The sequence below is a fragment of the Elephas maximus genome, chromosome 13 (assembly GCF_024166365.1).
Source record: "Elephas maximus indicus isolate mEleMax1 chromosome 13, mEleMax1 primary haplotype, whole genome shotgun sequence".
In the NCBI taxonomy this organism is placed as follows: domain Eukaryota; kingdom Metazoa; phylum Chordata; class Mammalia; order Proboscidea; family Elephantidae; genus Elephas; species Elephas maximus.
This window is the reverse complement of record NC_064831.1, coordinates 21,236,690-21,260,131: the sequence shown is the minus strand read 5'-3', so window position 1 is coordinate 21,260,131 and position 23,442 is coordinate 21,236,690. Positions and strand designations below refer to the sequence as shown.

Genomic DNA, 23,442 nt, shown 5'->3' with positions numbered 1-23,442 from the left:
ATATTAATCTCTTTTTTTCAGTGCCTGAGAGATGAAGTAAAACAGAAAACTTGAGGATATGGAGAACTTCTTGTTGTTGATACATGCCAACGAGTTAGTTCCGACTCATAGCAACCCTGTGTACAACAGAACGAACACTGCCTTCCCCTGCTCCATCCTTGCAATCGTTACGCTTGAGTCCACTGTAGCAGCCTCTGCGTCAGTCCATCTCACTGAATGTCTTCCTCTTTTTCGCTGACCCTCTGCTTTACCAAGCGTGATGTCCTTCCCCAGGGATTGAAATGATAACATGTCCAAAGTATGTGAGACAAAGTATCACTATCCTTGCTTCTAAGGAGCATTATGGTTGTACTTCTTTCAAGACAGATTTGTTCATTCTTTTGGCAGTCCATGGAGTATTCAATATTCTTCACCAACATCACAATTCAAAGGCGTCAATTCTTTGGTCTTCCTTATTCATCATCCAGCTTTCCCATGCATATGAGGGAATTGAAAACACCATGGGTTGGGTAAGGAACATCTAAGTCTTCAAGGTGACATCTTTGCTTTTCAGCACGTTAAAGAGGTCTTTTGCAGCAGATTTGTCCAGTGCAATGCATCTTTTGATTTTTTTTTCCACTTTTTTTAAAATTGTGCTTTAAGTGAAAGTTTACAGTTCAAGTCAGTTTCTCCTACAAAAATGTATACACGTTATGTGACCCTAGTTGCTCTCCCCGCAATGTGACAGCACACTCCTCCTCTCCACCCTGTATTTCCCGTGTCCAAGCAACCAGCTCCTATCCCCCTCTGCCTTCTCATCTGGCCTCCAGACAGGAGCTGCGCACATAGTCTTGAGTGTCTACTTGAGCTAAGAAGCTCACTCCTCAGCAGTATCATTTTATGTCTTGTACTCCAGTTTAATCTTTGAAGAGTTCACTTTGGGAATAGTTTTAGTTTTGGGCTAACAGAGTCTGGGGACCATGACCTGTGGGGTCCCTCCAGTCTCAGTTAGACCATTAAGTCTGGTCTTTTTACTAGAATTCGAGGTCTGCATCTCCCTTTTCTCCTGCCCCAGCAGGGAATTTCTGTTGTGTTCGCTGTCAGGGCAGTCATTGGTGCTAGCCAGACACTATCTAGTTCTTCCAGTTTCAGGCTGATAGAGTCTCTGGCTTATGTGACCCTTTCTGTCTCATATTTTCCTTGTGTTTCTGGCGTTCTTCATTCTCCTTTGCTCCAGATTTGTTGAGAACAATTGATGCATCTTAGATAGCTGCGTGCTAGCTTTTAAGACCCCAGACGCCACTCACCAAAGTGGGATGCAGAATATTTTCTTAATATACTTTTGTTATACTAGTTGACCTAGATGTCCCCTGAAATCATGGTCCCCAGAACCCTGCCCCTGTGACTCTGTACCTCAAAGTGTTTGGTTGTATTCAGGAAACTTCTTAGCTTTTGGTTTAGTCCAGTTGTGCTGACTTCCCCTGTATTGTATGTTGTCCTTCCCTTCACCTAAAATAATTCTTATTTACTATCTAATTAGTGAATACCCTCTCCCTCCCTCCCCACTCTCATAACCATCAAAGAATGTTTTCTTGTCTGTTTAAACCTTTTCGTGAGTTCTTATAATAGTGGTCTCATATAATATTTGTCCTCTTGCAACTCACTGATTTCACCCCAACATAATGCCTTCCAGATTCCTCCCTGTTATGAGATATTTCATGGATTCATGATTGTTCTTTATCGATGCATAGTATTCCATTGTGTGAATACACCATAATTTGTTTCTCCATTCATCCATTAATGGGCACCTTGGTTGTTTCCATCTTTTTGCTATTTTAAACAGTGCTGCAATAAACATGGTGTGCATCTATCTGTTTGTGTGAGGGCTCTAATTTCTCTAGGAATCCCAAGGAGTGGGATTGCTGGATCATATGGCAGTTCTGTTTCTAGCTTTTTAAGGAAAAGCTAAATTGATTTCCAAAGTGGTTGTACAATTTTACATTCCCACCAGCAGTGTATAAGTGTTCCAGTCTCTCCACAACCTCTCCAATATTTATTGTGTTTTTTTGGATTAATGCCAGCCTTGTTGGGGTGAGATGGTATCTTACTGTAGTTTTGATTCGCATTTCTCTAATGGCTAAGATTGTGAGCATTCCCTCATGTATCTGTTAGCCGCCTGAATATCTTCTTTGGTGAAGTGCCTGTTCATATCCTTTACCCATTTTTCTACTGGGTTATTTGTCTTTTTCTTGTTGAGATTTTGTAGTATCTTATAGATTTTATACATTTTAGAGATTAGACACTGATTTTTCACATTTGTCATAGCCAAAAACTTTTTCCCAGTCTGTAGGTTGTCATTTTACTCTTTTGGTGAAGTCTTTGGATAAGCATAGTTGTTTGATTTTTAGGAGCACCCAGTTTTCTAGTTTCTCTTCCGGTGTTTGTGGATTGTTAGTAATGTTTTGTATATTGTTTATGCCATGTATTAGGGTTCCTAGCATTGTCCTTATTTTTTCTTCCATAGACTTTATATATTTAGGTCTTTGATCCATTTTGAGTTGGTTTCTGTGCATGGCGTGAGGTATGGGTCTTTTTTCTTTTTTTTTTTTTTTTGCAGATGGATATCCAGTTATGCCAGCACCATTTGTTAAAAAAAAAAAAAAAGAGGCTGTATTTTCCCCAATTTAAGGGCTTCGGAATTTTGTCAAATATCAGCTGCTCGTAGGTGGATGAATTGATGTCTGGATTCTCAATTCTGTTCCACTGGTCTATGTATCTGTTGTTGCACAGGTACCAGGCTGTTTTGACTACTGTGGCGGTATAATAGGTTCTAAAATCAGGGAATGTGAGGCCTCCCACTTTGCTATTTTTCAGTAATACTTTACTTATCTGGGACCTCTTCCCTTTCCATATCAAGTTGGTGATTTGTTTCTCCATCTCATTAAAAAATTCAACTGGAATTTGGATCAGGATTGCATTGTATCTATAGATCGCTTTAGGTAGAATAGATGTTTTCACAATGTTGCATCTTCCTATCCATGAACAAGGTATGTTTTTCCACTTACGTAGGTCTCTTTTGGTTTCTTGCACTAGTGTCTTATAGTTTTCTTTGTATAGGTCTTTTACATCTCTGGTTAGACTTATTCCTAAGTAGTTTATCTTCTTGGGGACTATCGGAAATAGTATTGATTTGTCGATTTCCTCTTTGACATTCTATTTATCAGTGCAGAGGAATCCACCCGGTTTTTGTATGTTTATCTTGTATCCTGATACTCTGATGAACTCTTCCGTTAAGTGCAGTAGTTTTCTTGAGGTTTCTTTAGGGTTTTCTGTGTATAAGATCATATCATCTCCAAATAGAGATACTTTTACTTATTTCTTTTTCTAGCCTAATTGCTCTGGCTAGGACCTTGTCTGGTTCCTGTTCTCTGGGGGAATGCTTTCAGACTCTCCATTTAAGATTATGTTGGCTGTTGCCTTTGTATAAATGTCCTTTGTTATGTTGAGGAATTTCCCTTCTATCCCTATTTTGCTCAGAGTTTTTATCATGAATGGGTGTTGGACTTTGTCAAATGCCTTTTCTGCATCAGTTGATAAAATCATGTGTTTCTTGCCTTTTGTTTTATTTATGTGATGGATTACATCGATTGTTTTTCTAAAGTTAAACCATCCCTGCATACCTGGTATGAATCCCCCTTGGTCATGGTGAATTTTTTTTTTTTTTGATATGTTGTTGAATTCTGTTGGCTAGAATTTTGTTGATGATATTTGCATCTAAGTTCATGAGGGATATTTATCTGTAATTTTCTTTCTTTGTGGTGTCTTTACTTGGTTTTGGTATCAGGGTTGTGCTGGCTTCATAGAATGAGTTTGGGAGTATTCTATCTTTTTCTATGCTCTGAAATACCTTTAGTAGTAGTGGTGTTAACTCTTCTCTGAAAGTTTGGTAGAATTCCCCAGTGAAGCCTTCAGAGCCAAGGCTTTTTTCTTTGTTGGGAGCATTTTAATTGACTTTTCAATCTCTTCTTTTGTTATAAGTTTATTTAGTTGTTCTATCTGTTTGTATTAGTTTAGGTAGGTAGTATGTTTCTAGAAATTTGTCCATTTCCTCTAGGTTTTCCAATTCGTTAGAGTATAATTTTTCATAGTATTCTGTTATGATTCTTTTATTTTCAACTGGATCTGTTGTGTTATCACCCATCTCATTTCTTATTTGGCTTATTTGCTTCCTCTCCTGTTTTTCTTTTGTCAGTTTGGCCAATGTTTTATCAAGTTTCTGGATCTTTTCAAAGAACCACCTTTTGATCTTGTTAACTGTTTCAATTGTTTTTTTGTTCTCTATTTCATTTAATTCTGCTGTAATTATTATTTACTTTCTTCTGGTGACCAAAGGCTTCTTTCACTGATCTTCTTCTATTTGTTCAAGTTGTAGGGATAATTCTTTGATTTTGGCCCTTTATTCTTTTTGGATGTGTGCATTTATTGCTATAAATTGACCTCTGAGTACTGCTTTTGCTGTGTTCCAAAGGTTCTGGTAGGAAGTGTTTTCACTATGAATTTCTTTATTCCATCCTTAATTTCTTCTGTAACCCAGTAGTTTTTGAGCAAGGTGTGGTTCAGTTTCCATATGTTTGACTTTTTATTTTCATTGCTTTTTCTGTTATGGATTTCTACTTTTATGGTTTTATGGTCAGAAATGATGCTTTGTAATATTTTGATGTTTGGATTCTGTTAAAGCTTGCTTTATGACCTAATATGTGGTCTATTCTGGAGGACGTTCCATGTGCTTTGGAAAAGAAAGTATACTTGGCTGCTTTTGGGTGGAATGTTCTGTGTAAGTCTACAAGGTCAAGCTGGTTGATTGTGCAATTAACATCTTCTGTGTCTTTATCGAGCTTCTTTCTGGAAGTTTTGTCCTTCTCCAAAAGCGGTGTGTTGAAGACTTCTACTATTATTATGGAGCTGTCTATCTCTCTTTTCAATGCTGTTAGAGTTTGTTTCATGCATTTTGGAGCCCTGTCATTGGGTGCATAAATATTTATTATGTTTATGTCCTTCTGATATATTGACCCTTTAATAGTCATATAAAGTCCTTCCTTATCCTTTGTGGTGGATTTGACTTTAAAGTCTATATTGTCAGATATTAATATTGCCACTGCTGCTTTTTTTTTGATTGTCGTTTGCTTGATATATTTTTTTGATCCTTTGAGTTTTAGCTTGTTTGTGTCTTTAAGTCTAAGGTGTGTCTCTTGTAGGTAGCATATAGACGGATCATTTTTTTTTTATCCATTCTGCCACTCTCTGTCTCTTTATTGGTGCATTTAGTCCATTTACATTCAGCATGATTATGGATAGGTATGAGTTTAGTGCTGTCATTTTGATGTCTTTTGTGTTGTTGTTTCTTTTTTCCACTTAATTTTCTGTGCTGAGTAGTTTTTCTTTATATATTGTCTTTTCCTCTTTTTCATTGCTGTTGCTTTTGTACTTGCAGAGTCTTTTTTTTTTTTTTTTTTTGCCTGCTGGTTTGTTTTTTATTTTCATGTGTACGAATGTTAGTTTCTTTTGTGGTTACCTTAATATTTATCCCTATTTTTCTAAGTTTAAACCAAACTTTTATTTCTTTATATCACCTTGACTTCCTCTCCATATGAAAGATCTATGACCACATTTTTTAGTCCCTCTTTTTTGATTTAATGTCATCTTTTACATAATGATGTCTCTGTTTCCCTGTTTTGAGTGTTTTAGCTTTATTTTTGTGATTTTATGATATCTGGTTGCTCTGTCCTGTGTTCTAGTCTTGGGTTATTATCTGATGTTATTGATTTTCTAACTGGAGGCCTCCCTTTAGCATTTCTTATAATTTTGGTTTGTTTTTTTCAATTTACCTAAACTTCTGTTTACCTGGAAATGTCCTAATTTCACCTTCATATTTGAGAGGCAGTTTTGCTAGATATATGATTCTTGGCTGGCAATTTTTCTTCTTCAATGCTTTATATATGTCATCCCATTGCCTTCTCGCCTGCATGGTTTCTGCTGAGTAGTCTGAGCTTATTCTTATTGACTCTCCTTTGTAGGGGATTTTTCTTTTATCCCTAGATGCTCTTAAAATTCTCTGTCTTTGGTTTTGGCAAATTTGATTATAATACGCCTTGGTGACTTTCTTTTGAGATCTACCTTGTGTGGGGTTCGATGACCATCTTCGATAAATATCTTCTCCTCTTTCGAGATATCAGGGAAGATTTCTGCCAACAAACCTTCAACAATCTTCTGTATTATTTGTTATCCGTATGTGCTGGTACTCCACTCACTCATATGTTATTTCTCTTGATAGAGTCCCACATAATTCTTAGGGTTTCTTCATTTTTTAAAATTCTTTTACCTGATTCTTTTCTCAAATATCTTGGTGTCAAGTGATTTATCTTCAGTCTCACTAATTCTGACTTCCATTGCCTCTATTCTGCTCCTCTGACTTTTTATTGAGTTGTCTAATTCTGAAATTTTATTGTTAACCTTCTGAATTTGTTTGCTGTCTCTCTATGGATTCTTGCAGCCTATTTTTTTTTTTTATTAAATTTGTTATTATGGCCTTCTCTAATCTTCTTAAGTTCCTCTAATACTATCTCTGTGCATTCCTTGGCTTGTTCTGCATTTTGCCTGATCTCCTTCCTGATGTCTTGAAAAGTTCTGTATATTAATCTTTTGTGTTCTACCTCAGGTAGTACCAGGAAGTTCTCTTCATCCAGATTTCTTGATTCTTTGTTTTGGGAGCTTGCTGAAGCCATCGTGGTCTGCCTCTTTTTGTGATTTGATGTTGATTGCTGTCTCAGAGCCATCAATAAGCTATTGTATTTATTAATTTTATGTTTGCTTACTATGTCCTAGCTTTTTGTTTTGTTTTGTTTTGATATGCCCAAATAGGCGCTTGAGCAAGCTAGTTTGTTATTGGTGCCTTGAAGCTCTAACATCCTGTAACCAGGTGGTTAGAGTTGTTACTAGGTATGTGAGCCCAGGAGTACTTTCACTTTTCTTATATGAATTCAGCTCAGGTGTCCAGGTAGTCAGTCGCCAAGTGTGTGGTGCAGGCTCTTACCTACAGTCCTAGGCGAGCAGGGGTGATTGGTGTAGGCACAGGTATCTGGCTGCAGGGCAGGGGACTGACAACTGCCCCTGAGTGTCTGTGAAGAAAGTGTGTCCCTGTTCCCTAGAGTGCCTAGGTGGGTGGGTTTTGCAGCCAGACTATGAACACTCAATGCTGTTGGCTATAAGGACTGGGAGGCACCACTTATCCTTGAAGCCCTATTGAGGGTGGCTAGGTGGCATTGGTGGAGCCACCAGTCCTCAGGCCCCTGATATGGGTAGGTGAGGATTCTGCTTAATAGGCAGAGCTGTGTCAAATGTCACGAACCTGCCTGTCTACCATATAGCTGAAACAGTTGAAGTTAGACTTCAGGTATAACCCCTGTTGTACTGTGCTAATGAGGGTCTATGCTGCTGAAATGGGCCCACACAGGTCTATGCAGGGGGGAAAGTGTTCAAAGTCCATGGACCACTTATGCCTGTGCCTAGGCAAAGGAACTGTTTCTGCCCTGAGTTCCTAGCTTAGGTGAGCTGGCAGATTATTTTTTCCCTGTGCATTAATTTTTCCCTTTTCCAAGGGCAGGAGGATGACTCAGCAGGCACAACAGATCTTATTTCCAGCCCAGGGAAAGCAATTATCACTGAATCCAGCTGGGGACCCAGTGCAGCGCGGGGAGTGGTCAGTTAAATGAAAGAGTTTTTTTTTTTTCCCCCAAAGGGGTGTTTTTTGGTCCACATGGTAATTTAGATACAAGTGCTTATGCCAAGAGCACTGCTCTTCGCTGACCCCAGAGGCATGAGTGAACTCTCCGCAGCTCAGTCTCTCTGGATGTAGAAAATGTGTCCCAAATGCCACTACTTGTCTCACGTTGCTAGCGCCACATCAGTGGATCTGGCCTGCAGGGTGCCATTTCCTGCCAGGTCAGGTCCGGCAGCTCCTCGCTGCTTCTAAACCATCTCTCCCTTCCCCTGCTGCTCAGCCCAATTCCTCAACTTTGAATTTGATGTTCAGGGCTCCTGGATTGTCATATATAATGGATTCATTTTTTTTTTGTTTAGGTCTTTGTTGTGAGAGGGACCACCAGAAGCATCTGACTACTCTACCATCTTGGTCTCACCTCCCATCTTTTGATCCTTGACTGCTGCTTCTGTGGGTGTTCATTGTGGATCCAAGTAAAATGAAATCCTTGAAACTTCAATCTTTTCTGCATTTATCATGATGCTGCTTATTGATCTAATTGTGAGGATTTTTGTTTTCTTTATGTGGTGGTAAAATCCATACTGAAGGCTGTGGTCTTTGATCTTCATCAGTAAGTGCTTCAAGTCCTCTTCACTTTCAGCAAGCAAGGTTGTGTCCTCTGCATAATGCAAGTTGTTAATGTGCCTTGCTCCAACCCTGATGCCCCATTCTTCTTCTGATAGTCCAGCTTCTCAGATTATTGGCTCAGCATACAGATTGAATAAGTATGGTGAAAGGATACAACCTTGACAGACACCTTTCCCGGCTTTAAACCATGCAGTATTCCCTTGTTCTGTTTGAACAACTGCCTCTTAATCTATGTACAGGTTCCTCATGAGCACAAGTAAGTGTGCCAGGGTTTACATTCTTTGAAATGTTAGCCATTTGTTATGAACCACACAGTCGAATGCCTTTGCATAGTCAATAAAACAAAGGTAAACATCTTTCTGGTATTCTCTGCTTTTAGCCAGGATGCATCTGACATCAGCTATGATATCCCTCATTTCACGTCCTCTTCTGAATCTGGCTTGAATTTTTGGAAGTTCCTTGTCAATATATTGCTGCAACTGTTTTGGAATGATCTTCAGCAAAATTTTACTTTCATGTTATTGTTTGATAATTTCCGCATTTGGTTGGATCACCTTTCTTTGGAATGGACACAACAAACATGGATCTCTTCCAGTTGGTTGGCCATGTAGCTGTCTTCCCAAATCTCTTGGCATAGATGAGTGAGCACATCGAGTGCTACATTTGTTTGTTGAAACATCTCAATTGATATTCTGTCAATCCCTACAGTCTTGTTTTTCCCTAATGCCTTCAGTGCAGCTTGGGTTTCTTCCTTCAGTACCATCGGTTCCTGATCAGATGCTACTTCCTGAAATGGTTGAACATTGACTAATTCTTTTTGGTATAGTGACCCTGTGTATTCCTTCCATCTTCGTTTGATGCTTCCTGTGTGGTTTAATATTTTCCCCATAGAATCCTTCAATATTGCAACTCAAGGCTTGAATTTTTTCTTTAGTTCTTTCAGCTTGAGAAATACCTAACATATTCTTCCCTTTTGGTTGTCTAATTCCAGGTCTTTGCACATGTCATTATAATACTTTATCATCTCGAGCTGCCCTTTGAAATCTTCTGTTCAGTTCTTTTATTTCATCATTTCTTCCTTTCACTTTAGTTACTTGACATTCAACAGCAGCTTTCAGAGTCTCTTCTGACATCCATTTTGGTCTTTTCTTTCTTGTCTTGTTTTTTTTAAAAACCTCTTGCTTTCTTTGTGTATGATATCCTTGATTGTGTATGATATCATTCCACAACTCATCTGGTCTTGGATCATTAGTGTTCAATGCATCTATTCTTGAGATGGTCTCTAAATTCAGGTGGAATATACTCAAGGTCGTACTTTGGCTCTCATGGACTTGTTCTAATTTTTTTCAGTTTCAACTTGAAATTGCTTATGAGTAATTGATGGTCTATTCTGCAGTAGGCCTCTAGCCTTGTTCTGACTGACGATATTGAGCATTTCCATCACCTCTTTCTACAGGTGTAGTCAATTTTATTCCTGTGTATTTCACCTGACCAGGTCCACACATACAGTTGCTATTTATGTTGGTGAAAAAAGGTATTTGCAATGAAGAAGTCATTGATCTTGCAAAATTCTATCAGGTGATCTCCAGCATCGTTACTGTCTCCAAGGGCATATCTTCCACCTACTGAACCTTCTTTGTCTCCAACTTTCTTAGTCCAATCACCAGTAATTATCAATGTATACTGATTGCATGTTCAGTCAATTTCAGACTGCAGAAGTTGGTAAAAATCTTCCATTTATTCATTTTTGGCCTTAGTGGTTGGTGTCTAAATTTAAATAATAGTTGTATTAACTGGTCTTCCTTGTAAAACCCATTGCCATCGAGTCGATTCCAACTCATAGCAACTCAAAGGACGGAGTAGGACTACCCCATAGGGTTTCCAAAGAGCACTTAATGGATTCTAAATGCAGACCTTTTGGCTAGCAGCAGTAGCTCTTAACCACTACACCATCAGAGTTTCCATTAGGTGTATGGATATTATCCTATCACTGACAGCACTGTGCTTCAGGATTGATCTTGACATGCTCTTTTTAACAGTGAATGCAACACCACTCCTCTTCAAGCTATCGTTCCCAGTATAGTAGACCGTATGATCATCCAATTCAAAATGGCCAATTGCAGCCCATTTCAGCTCAGTAATGCCTAGGATATCTATGTTTATGCACTCCATTTCCTTTTTGATGATCCGATTTTCCTAGATTCATACTTTGTACCTTCCACATTCCAATTGTTAACGGATTTTGAGTCATTCTACATCAGCAAATGAAGGTCTTGAAAGCTTGACTCCATCCATGTCATTAAGGTTGATTTCTACTTTCAGGAGGCAGCTCTTCCCCATTCGTATTTTGAGTGCCTTCCAACCTGAGGGGCTTATCTTCTGGAGACAATCTTCCACTGCTATTCATAAGGTTTTTACTTGCTAATTCTTTTCAGAAGTAGACTGCTGGGTCCTTCTTCCTAGTCTGTCTTAGTCTGGAAGCTCAGCTGAGACCTGTCTTCCATGAGTGACTTTGGTGTTATTTGAATACTGGTGACGTAGCTTCCAGCATCACAGCAACATGCAAGGCCCCACAGTAGGGCAAACTGACAGACATGTGGGGGTGGAGAACTAAACAATATAATTAATAAGTTAGCTCTAATTGATGTTTATCAAACTAGAGTGTCCCTTCTCTACCCCAGAAGTGATTTACTTAGGACAGCAATATGCCTAGCTGAAAGTCTATATTTTTCCAGCCTTTTTTGCCTCTAGATATGACCATGGAACCAATGAGATATAAGTAGAAGTAGAGAGCTCTGGGAAGTCTCCTTGAAGAGTAAGAGGTAGACCCTTTCCTTTCCTTTCCTTCCTCATCCAGAAAAAATGGATATGATGACTTAGCTTTAGTATCATCTTGGGCAATGAAAACAAGGACTTGTGAACAGTGAATACGAAAGATCTGGGGTTTCTAACAACTTTGTGAAGCTACCATGCCAGCCCTGTACTGCCTAACTCTACACTTTATTTTTTTTCTGGAGAACAAAATCCTTATGTATTTATGCTATTATCGTGTGTACCTATATATGTACCTGTGGAGCCCTGGTGGTGCAGTGGTTAAGAGCTACAGCTGCTAACCAAAAGGTCAGCAGTTGGAATCCACCAGCCACTCCTTGGAAACCCTATGGGGCAGTTCTACTCTATCCTATAGAATTGCTATGAGTCAGAAGCTACTCTACAGCAATGGGTTTGGTGTATATATAGAGACAGATGATAGATAGACAGACAGACAGACAGATAGATACACATATATCCTTGTATCTAATCCAAACAGATAAAAACTTAAAAGCAAAGAATGCCCAAAGAACATTCACCAAAATTGAATGTATATTTTAAGACACACACATACTCAAACCAAATTCAAAGAAGAGATGGAGGTATTAGCCTAAAGCCAGAAAAGGGCCATCCCTTCCTCTGAGACTAGAGGGAGACAAGGTAAGTTTATGAATGTAGAGGCAGAGAGTCAAGAGTGTCCCCCTTTCCCATTGTTTCAATTTTTTCTGTTAAATTGGAGTCAGAAATGTTTAAAAGATGGGAAGGAAGTGGAGGTTAGAGAAATTTGCATATTTAAAATACCACTGCAGCATAAGAGAGGAAGTTGAAAGGAACAGGCAAGATTATCGGTGTTTTGGGGTTTTCTGTTTTGTTTTACTTCGTATCAAAGAACCACAGGTTCATTTCAGCTAGTTCTGACATGTATAAAGGGAAAAATAAATGGTTGAGAGGCTCATTAAATAGGAGAGGCGGCCTAGACACACAGGAAGAAAAACACCCCCTGTCAACTTCATTAGGGCTTGAAGCTAAGGAGGAAGAAGCAGGTTTGTATGCCTCAGCTAATACGTGTGTGCAAACCAGACCCTTATATATCAAGGACCAAAAACCTCTAATTCTAGGGAAAAAGTCAAAGCAAATTTGCAACCCATGGTCAAATTAAGCTTGAAGTTAAAGTAAACTGTTTTGAATTATTCAGAATCCCCTAATTTGTGTCTAGATGTATCAGTAAATTAGTACTACCTTAAATATTTTTGCTAATTTAACAGGGAAAAAAAAAACAGTTACATGAGAAGCTAAACAAGAACTTCAACTCACCTAAAGGGTAATTTGTGAGGCTGAAGAGAAGAACATCACCACCTGGCTGTAGATTCGTGGTAACAGTTAGTAATAAAATGGCCAGTCTCTGCCATTGACATCATACATTCTAACAGAAACCAAGAGCCCTGGCCAAACCTAATAACAACAACAAAAAAAAGCTTAAGCTTTTTTTAAAAGAGAATAACAGAAAATTTCCTTTAGGAGGATGATCCAGATTTAAGATTAATATAATATAATAAATATAATATAATAAATATAATATAATAAATATAATATAATAAATATAATATAATAAATATAATAAATATAATAAATATAATAAATATAATAAATATAATAAATATAATAAATATAATAAATATAATAAATATAATAAATATAATAAATATAATAAATATAATATAATAAATATAATATAATAAATATAATATAATAAATATAATATAATAAATATAATATAATATAATATTATATAATATAATATAATATTATATAAATAATATAATATTATATAAATAATATAATATTATATATATAATATAATATTATATATATAATATAATATTATATATATAATATTATATATATAATATATATAATATAATTAATATAATATAATTAATATAATATATATAATATAATATATATAATATAATATATATAATATAATATATATAATATAATATATATAATATAATATATATAATATAATATATATAATATAATATATATAATATAATATATATAATATAATATATATAATATAATATATATAATATAATATAATATATATAATATAATATATATAATATAATATATATAATATAATATAATATAATATAATATAAAATATAATATAATATAATATAATATAATATAATATAATATAATATAATATAATATAATATAATATAATATAATATAATATAATATAATATAATATAATAAATATAATATAATATAATATAATATAATAAATATAATATAAAACAGTACAAAAACCCTGTCTACAAAATTCTTGAGATATGATATATTGCCTCTGCTAAATATCTCTAGTATCAAGAAGCTTATTCTCTGGACATCACAGGTCATTAGAAATTTTGAGGTTAAATTTGAAATGTTTTGTGTCCTCCAACCAGCAAATCTAATTTTACAATCTAATGCAGCATTGAAAAATCCTATATCTTCTCCAGCCTGACTTCAAATATATGTCTCCATTTAGCTCTTTTCTGTTATAAATACATCATCGTCTTCAATTGACTTGATTTCCAGGTCCCTTAATCCTACCTTCTAGGTCTTCCAGACATGCCTTGAGTTGTAAACATCTATTTTTAATGTAGTGTAGACGTAACCAAAACCAAAAAACCAAATTCATTGCCATTGAGTCGATTCCGACTCATAGCAGCCCTGTAGAGCAGAGTGGAACTGCCATACAGAATTTCCAAGGGGGAACTGGTAGATTTGAGCTGCCAGCCTTTTGATTAGCAACTGAGCTCTTAACCACTATGCCTCTAGATACTCTTTGATTTGTCAACACACATTTTTAATGCAGTGTATATATTTATGTATTTATAAATAAGTAAAGCCAACTATCTCATAGGTGGAGCCCTGGGGGTGCAGTGGTTGAGAGCTCGGCTGCTAACCAAAAGGTCAGCAGTTCGAATCCACCAGGCCTTCCTTGGAAACTCTATGGGGCAGTTCTACTCTGTCCTGTAGGGTCACTATGAGTCGTAATATACTCCACGGCAACAGGTTTAGTTTGGTATCCCACAGGTAGATTACCAGCAGAGTATAGGTACTTCTATTAACACTTGCCATGTTTACCTTACAGCTTTTAGTAAATGCATACACTTCAGTTCATATATTTCAGTCACAATTATTCCTGAATAACTATGTTTTGTGGTAATGAGTAAACTAAGTGTTAGGATAGACCTGGTAGATTTAAGGGCTATTTACTTCTGAAGGTATCCCTAAAACCTCAGCTAACTCACTGTTGCTGCTCCACAAACTTCCACTAGCTACCTACTGATCAGATAAGGGAAGAGGGCAATAAAAGATTAACTTCATGTCTTCTTTGAACCAAAAAATAGTTTATTTTAATAAGTAAAATGTGTCTGCCTTGAGCATTGTGTTCTTTTAAAGAATCATCTATGTGAGAGCACATTGACAACAGCAACTCGAAAGGTTAGATGAGAAGATTAGGATGCAGTAAGTTTAAGTCAATGGTGGTAGAATAATTTGGAGAAGGATGGTGAGAATGTTTGCACAACTTGAAGAATGTAATCAGTCACTGAATTGTACGTGTAGAAATTGTTGAAATAGTGTATGGCTGTGCATATTTGCACCAAAAAAAAAAACCCTGTAAAAAAAAAATTTAACTTCATGATAACTATGAAAAAGAGACAGTAAAACATAAATTTGATGGCAAATTCTGGTTCTCAGACCAGACTCCATGGTGATTCAGTGTCACACAGCAGAGGAGCTCTAGTTGGATCTATATATGCAGCTCTTTGAACTGAGGGTGAAGAATCCAAAGACAGCCTGTCAGTCTCCCTTGACTTTAGATCTTATAATAAAGCAAATAAGGGTTTTTCTGGTGACAAAAATTTATTGAAACTTTTCTCTGGGAAGCGTGGGGAGATGGGGGTTAAACATTGTTTATGGCAGTAGCAATATATGCAGCAATAATAGAATCACATGTAAGCTGTAGTAACATAGGGTCATACTACTTAGGGAAAGGTAACTGTCTTAGTTATCTAGTGCTGCTATAACAGAAATACAACTGGATGGCTTTAACAAAGAGAAGTTTATTCTCTCAGAGTTTAGGAGGCTAGAAGTTCAAATTCAAGGTACCAACTCTAGGGGAAGGCTTTCTCTCTCTGTTTGCTCTGGGGGAAGGCCCTCATCATCAATCTTCCCCTGGTTTAGGAGCTTCTTCATGCAGGAGCCCCAGGTCCAAAGAACGTGCTCGGCTCCTGGCGCTGCTTTCTTGGTGGTGTGAGATCCTCACGTCTCTCTGCTCGCTTCTCTTTTTTATATCTGAAAAAAGATTGACTCAAAATACAACCTAATCTTATAGATTGAGTCCTGCCTAATAAACGTAACTGCCTCTAATCCTGCCTTATTAACATCATAGAGGTAGGATTTATAACACATAGGAAAATCACATCAGATGACAAAATGGTAGACAATCACACAGTACTGGGAATCATGGCCTAGCCAGGTTGATACACATTTTGTCATAACAGTAACTCTGACCAAAAGTTTAACAAGGTTCATATCAATGCAGCTCATAAATACCTGTTAATAAAATGGGCATCTACCATCATAAATATTTTCAGTTTGGCTTCTTACTCTGTTCACATTTCTCAGGATAGCATATGTGCCTGTATGAACACGTTATACAGAAGGATCCCAAAATATTTTTACTAATAACACAGAAAAAGAAACATTCAATATGTATACTATTTCAGCTAACACATAAAAGGCTACAGGTGAAAATCTATATGAAATAAACAGTACGTTAAAAAAGATATTTTATCAGAAAGGCAAATCATTCTTAACCAATTTATTTCTGCTTATGATTAAAATCAGCTTTGTAATGTTTGTTTTTATTTTCCAGGGACTTTGAAGGCAACTATATCCATAATTTAAGAAATGTGACTTTCATTTCCTGCAGTAGTTTAACTGTTTTGTAAGTAATGTCCTATCCTTTCCAAGTAATGTTATATCCCTTTACAAGCAAAGTGAGTCATTTATGTGGACAGAAGCCAGCATGAACACCCATAGAAATTCTCAACTTGAAGTTTTTAGAAAGTGAAGTATACAGTCAAAACCTTTGAAGTTCAAACCAAGCGGTACCACAGATTCACAACAATATATGAATTACCACAATGGCACTCTATTGTCTGAGACCCATTTTAATGAAAAAAAAATTTTTTTCATCGAATATCAAGCACCTGTTCTTGGATTTCAGTTTGAGAAGCACTAAATTAAAGTGTTAGGCTTTAAGAATATTTGTCTTTTGCAATTATTACTGCAAAGATCAAGTTTTTCTTTATAATAATGAAAAAATGAAATATAATCAAAATGGAGGAAAAATGCTGCAGAATTCTCAGACCTCCAGAGACATGACTGTGAACACCAGGATAAACCTTAGAGTAATTCCCCTTTGCCTCGCTGGCACCTTTTAAACGCACATTCCATGAAAACAAAGAAAGCTAGATATTCCTTCGATATAAAAATACAACTGCCTCATTCCTGCTTATTTTCCCAGAACAATATTTTTTAAACTGTGGGTTGCAACTCACGAGAGATGAAAGCAATATAGCAAGATCAATTTAGTATGTCCTGACCAGCTCTTTTTTAGATGAAATAGAATAGAATTGAGTTGAGTACAAAGTATCAGAGTGCATTGCAAATGATAAAGATGTTGTTTCATGACCCTTGGGTAGTGTGAGTGTGTGTATGTTATGTCCTGATGTAAAATGAATTCTTTATTGGGGGTTGCCTTTGAAAATGCTGGGAAACCGCCATTCTAGGGTACGTAGGACCCTGTGTATACGCAATGCAGTAGCTATCACTGTTACAGCAATCTAGTTTCTCCAACATGCCCCCCATTCCGGTGGGTTCAAAGCTACTGAAAAGTTTGAGCTCTTCTGCTGACAGAGTTCAGTAATCTTCAGATGCAGGGTGCCTTATGCCAGTCATGCCAAATAGCTCGTGTTATGAGTGAATAACATGAGGAATGTAATTAATGTCACTGAACTGTACATGTTAAGATGGTTGAAATGGCAAATGTTTTATATATAAATTTATATATTTACCACAGTAAAAAAAAAAAAAACCTCATGCTAATTCCCGGAAGGAAACCCAGTTGTGCCTTAAGGGCACAGATTAAATATATACCTGAAAAAATCAGGATTTATTTTGGGTTCTACTCATATTCATTTTTAAGGAAATCTCTGTATGAAGAAATCATTTGTGTTCTATATGTACATGTTTAAATATCTTTAAATAGGCATAAAATTTCAGCAGCAATACATAGAAAATGATTAATAGTAGCTTGCTCTTGGAAGTCAGACTGAAAATTTTGGAGTAAAAATTGGTGTCTTCTCTTTATATACTTCTGTGTGATGTGAATTGTTGTTCTTGAGTTTTGTTTGTTTTTTTTTTTTACAATAAGCATGTATTATTGTGTAATAAAAATAATGTTAAGTACATTTTTCACCTTAAAAAAAAAAAAAAGAAGAAAAAAGAAATCACTTGGCTTCCTCTCGGCAGATGCATGCGCTTTTCCGGTGCAGGGCCAGAGAGGAGGTGGTAATGGTTTGGAGTGCTGAGTGGAATTAAGTACCTAAGGATGGGACAAGGCCAACTTCCAGAGTGTTGAAAATATTTACAGAATTAGAAACCCGTTAAAACTTTTCTATGAATTTGTCCTTTATACTAAAAACCCAAACCAAACCCACTGCCATTGAGTCGATTCTGACTCATAGCGATCCTATAGGACAGAGTGGAACTGCTCCATAGAGTTTCCAAGGAGCACCTGGTGGATTCAAACTGCCGACCTTTTGGTTAGCAGCTGTGGCACTTAACCACTAAGCCACCAGGGTTTCCATCCTTTATACTAGTGCAGAAATAAACTGTCGAGGGTTACAGTATGATTCAACACCCCAAACTAGAGATTTTCTGAATCAGTCCAGCTTAGATTAGACTTCACCAGGCAGCTCCACCCTGAATCACATCAACTAACAAATGTGTATGCACGCTACAGCGTGTGCGGTAGGCAGTTTGCTAGATGGGCATGTGCTATGCTGACAGAAAAGGTGACTCGAAAACAGCTCCCAATCAGTCGCATGATATTCAGTCTATATTCACAAGAATTGTGGTTTTCATTATTTCCTTTCCCAAGCTTTTCCTTATGCACTTAACAATTTGAATTGTATTTTATTGTTATCACCATTAAAAGATTTGGGAAATTTAAGATGAAAATTAAATTGGATCATTTTCCATACTGGTTCAAAGTATCTTGATGTGAAAAATGTACTATAAATAATTATCTTTGTTTTTGCAGACTATTAATCATTTCCCTAACAACTCATTATCTGTTAACTCAAGAAGTTACAATGTGCTTTTTTTACACTTTCAGGATAATGAGGAAAAATAAAATTAATCACTTAAATGAAAATACTTTTGCATCTCTCCAGAAACTAGATGAATTGTAAGTTTGATTAAACATATATCATTACGGTTTCTTGCTCTACTGCTTTATTTCATATTTGTTATGCATATACGCTTCCATACATTTAAGAAATATTAATAATCTCCTTTTTCCCAAGTATTATTTATGTCATCCTTGGCTGATGGGGTCACCATGAGTCAGAACCGACTCAACGACAACTGGTGGTGGTAGACTACAAAGGAATTCAGATATCTTACACTAATATACATAAAAGAAAAATATAAAATAAATATTTGAGGGAAGTAGGGTAAAGGAAGCACAGATACGGGGAAAGAATAGAGCCAGAGTAAAATTTATGTATAAAACACATCCTACTCCACTCTGTCCCACTGCTAGAGAGGGACAACAAATTTGTCTTTAAGCTCCCCAGAGGCTTAGGATTCAGAGACAAGACAAAAGGGCACCCCCCTGCTGATTCTGAAACCAAAGGATAACCTTTCTCCTGGATTCTTAAGGAAATCAGAAACTGCCATGGATAATATCCCTCCCTGTAATAATGGAAGCGATCATTCAAACACCTATTTTTATAATGTCCATTTTTAAGATCAGTGATGTAATGTCAAAGGGCATTAAAACAATTCTAGGATGAAACAAAACCATGTGGTCCAAGTATATAAAAAGGCCCAAGTAAAAAAAAAAAAAAGTATATATAGTACATAATTATTAGGACCTTCATTTGCTAATGTAAGCATGACTGAAAAGAGAAGAAACAGCTGCAAACATCCATTCGTAATTAGAATGTGGGATGTACGAAGTATGAATCCAGGAAAATTGGAAACCATCAAAAATGAAATGGAACCCATAAATATCGATATCTTGGCATTAGCGAACTGAAATGGACTACTATTGGCCATTTTGAATCAGAAAATCATACAGTCTACTGTGCCAGGGATGACAAACTGAAGAGGAATGGCATTGTATTCATCATCAAAAAGAACATTTCAAGATCTATTCTGAAGTTCAGTGCTGTTAGTGATAGGATAATATTCATATACCTACAAGGAAGACCAGTTAATACAACTATTATTCAAATTTATGAACCAGCCACTAAGGCCAAAGATGAAGAAATAAAATTTTTACCAACTTTTGCAGTCTGAAATTGATCAAACACGCAATCAGGATGCATTGATAGTTACTGGTGATCAGAATGAGAAAGTTGGAAGCAACAGAGTCGTTAGTTGGAGAATATGGCCTTGGTGATAGAAATGATGCCAGAGATCGCATGATAGAATTTTGCAACACCAATGACTTCTTCATTGCAAATACGTTTTTTCAACAACATAAATGGCAACTCTACATGTGGACTTCTCAGATGGAATACACAGAAACCAAATCAACTACATCTGTGGAAAGAGACAACGGAAAAGGTCAATGTCATAAGTCAGAACGAGGCCAGGGGCAGCCTGCATAACAAACCTTTAATCGTTCATATGTGAGTTCAACTTGAAGCTGAAGAAAATTAGAACAAGTCCACGAGACCCAAACCCCGAATTTAGAGACATCTCAAGAATAGATCTAACACATTAAACACAATGACTGAAGACCAGGCGAGTTGTGGAATGACATCAAGGACATCATACACAAAGAAAGAAAAGACCAAAATGGATGTCAGAAAAGACTCTGAACCTTGCTCTTGAACAAGCAAACGGGAGAAATAATGAAATAAAAGAACTGAAGATTTCAAAGGGCAGCTCGAGAAGACAAGGTAAAGTATTGTAATGACATGTGCAAAGACCTGAAGTTAGAAAACCAAAAGGGAAAAACAGTCTAGGCATTTCTCAAGCTGAAAGAACTAATGAAAAAATTCAAGCCTCTACTTGGAATAGTTAAAGATTCTATGGGCAGAATATTGAATGATGCAGTAAGCATCAAAAGAAGTTGGAAGGAATACATAGAATCGTTATATCAAAAAGAATCACTTGACATTCAGCCATTTCAGGAGGCAGCATATGATCAAGAACTTATGGTGCTAAGGGAAGAAGTCCGAGCTCCACTGAAGACATTGGGGAAAAACAAGGCTCCAGGAACTGACAGAATATCAACTGAGATGTTTCAACAAACAAAGGCAGCACTGGAAGTGCTCAGTTGTCTTTGCCAAGGAATTCGGAAGACAGCTACCTGGCCAACCAACTGGAAGAGATCCATATTTATGCCCATTCCAAAGAAAGGTGATCCAACAGAACGCAGAAATTATCAAACAATATCATTAATATAACATAAAAGAAAAATTTTGCTGAAGATCATTCAAACTCAGTTTCAGCAATACATTGACAGGCAACTGCCAGAAATTCAACGTGGATTCAGAAGAGGATGTGGAATGAGAGATATCACTGCTGATGTCAGATGGATCCTGGCTGAAAGCAGAGAATACCAGAAAGCTGTTTACCTGTGATTTATTGACTATGCAAAGGCATTCCACTCTATGGATCATAACAAATTATGGATAACATCATGAAGAGTGGGAATTCCAGAACACAGTTGTGCTCATGAGGAACCTGTAAATAGACCAAGAGGCAGTCTTTCTAGCAGAACAAGGGGATACTGCATGGTTTAAAGTCAGAAAAGGTGTGCATCAGGGTTGTATACTTTCACCTTACCTATTCAGTCTGTACGCTGAGCAAATATTCCAAGAAGCTGAAACATATGAGGAAGAACAAGGCATCAGGATTGGAGGAAGACTCATTAAGCACCTGCAATATACAGATGACATAACCTTGCTTGCTGAAAGTGAAGGGGATTTGAAGCACTTACTGATGAAGATCAAAGACCACAGCCTTTAGTATGGATTATGCCTCAACACAAAGAAGACAAAAATCCTCACGACTGGACCAATAAGCAACATCACGATAAAGAGAGAGAAGATTCAAGTTGCCAATGCTTTCTTGTTACTTGGATCCACAATCAGCATCCATGGAGGCAGCAGTCAAGAGATCAAATGATGAATTGCATTGGACGAATGTGCTGCAAAAGACCTCTTCAAAGTGTTAAAAAGCAAAGACATCACCTTGAGGACTAAGGTGCACCTGACCCAAGCCATGGTGTTTTCAATTTCCTCATATGCATGTGAAAACTGGGCAATGAATAAGGAAGACCGAAGAAGAATTGATGCATTTGAATTACGGTGTTGGCGAAGAATATTGAATATACCACTGACTGCCAGAAGAATGAAGAAATCTGTCTTGGAGGAAGAACAGCCAGAGTGCTCCTTAGAAGGAAGGATTGTGAGACTTTGTCTCCTGTACTTTGGATATGTTATCAGGAGGGATCAGTCTCTAGAGAAGGGCATGATGCTTGGTAAAGTAGAGGGGCAGTGAAAAAGATGGAAGACACTCAATGAGATGGACTGACACAGTGGCTGAAACAATGGACTCAAGCATAACAACGATTGTGAGGATGGCACAAGACCAGGCAGTGTTTCGTTCTGTTGTTCATGGGGTCACTATGAGTCAGAACTGACTCCAGGGCACCTTACAACAACACTTGTTAGAATAAAATATAGACAGAACAATAGGGAGTGTGTCTTTTGGCAATTTCTAATTTTTAGCATTATTCTTCTCAATTGAGTTTTTTGCTAAAGTTTGACTAACAATTAGTTTGATTTTGTGTTCTCTAGACAGAATCTGGATTTATTAAAAACCATTTTATAAAAATTAAAGGACATACCTATAGTGTTATGACACCTCACCTGGACACTGAGGCAGGTGGAGGGAATACATGTGCCACGAGCAAGAAAATTTCTCAGGAAAAGTTCTGTTCCAACACATCAATGAGCAAGCCGTTGAAACCTCAATATTTTTTCCATAAGGATTTTAGCCTAGAACATTTTGGGGGAGGCAGGAACAATAATCTACAACATCCACAGGAAAATATCAATAGAGATTAGAATCAAGCATCTGTGGCAACCAAAAAAACCCAGTTGTCAATGAATCGGCTCCAACTCATGGCAACCCCACGTGTGTCCAAGTAGAACTCTGCTCCATACGGGTTTCCATGGCTGATTTTTGGAAGTAGATCAGCAGGACTTTCTTCCAAGGTGCCTCCAGGTAGACTCGATTAGCAGCCAAGTAGGTAAATTATTTGCACTACCCAGGCACTCCTTTGTGGCAACAACTTCTGGTATATGACAACTGAATCATGTTATCAGTATATATTAAATTATTTTATTCTCAATAGTAGGGACAGGTGACCCAAAGGTATTACCCAGCCATTAAAATACACTTTCACCAAAAACTCAATATTATTAAAAAAAAGAATCAGACAAGTGCACAGAGATGATATTCAAAGCCTTTTTTTGAAAAACAACCCAAATGTCAACAAAAAGGAATTGGTTAGTATTACTGAACATCCAAACAATGAAATAAGATACTTCCATTAAATAGTCTTGATGTATTAAGTAAAAATGCAAGCTACCTAACAAAATAGTTGACATGATCCTTTTAAAAATTATACATAGCACACACAACTGAACATAAACATCTATCTGGAAGGATATTATGAGGGTTTATGTTCATTTTGCTTGTCTATTTTTTGATTGGTCTTGGTCTACAATGTGGATGTTTTAATTTTTTAAATAAATAAATTTCATTCCCTTGAAAAAGCTACATAATTTAATCACACTTATAAAAAATAGGAAAAAATAAAATTTTTATTAAAGAAAGTAAAAATTATATTCATAACATATTAAAAA

The 23,442-nt window shown here is 36.6% G+C and overlaps 1 protein-coding gene across 1 annotated transcript in view; it reads left to right on the top strand.

Moving 5' to 3' along the window:
- RXFP1 (relaxin family peptide receptor 1) overlaps positions 1-23,442 on the top strand; it is a 134,634-nt gene that overhangs the window by 81,795 nt on the left and 29,397 nt on the right. Inside the window, exons 11-12 of the mRNA XM_049852805.1 lie at positions 16,134-16,205; positions 18,663-18,734. Of these exons, the coding sequence (XP_049708762.1) occupies positions 16,134-16,205; positions 18,663-18,734 (144 nt within the window). The remainder of the gene's footprint in view (positions 1-16,133; positions 16,206-18,662; positions 18,735-23,442) is intronic.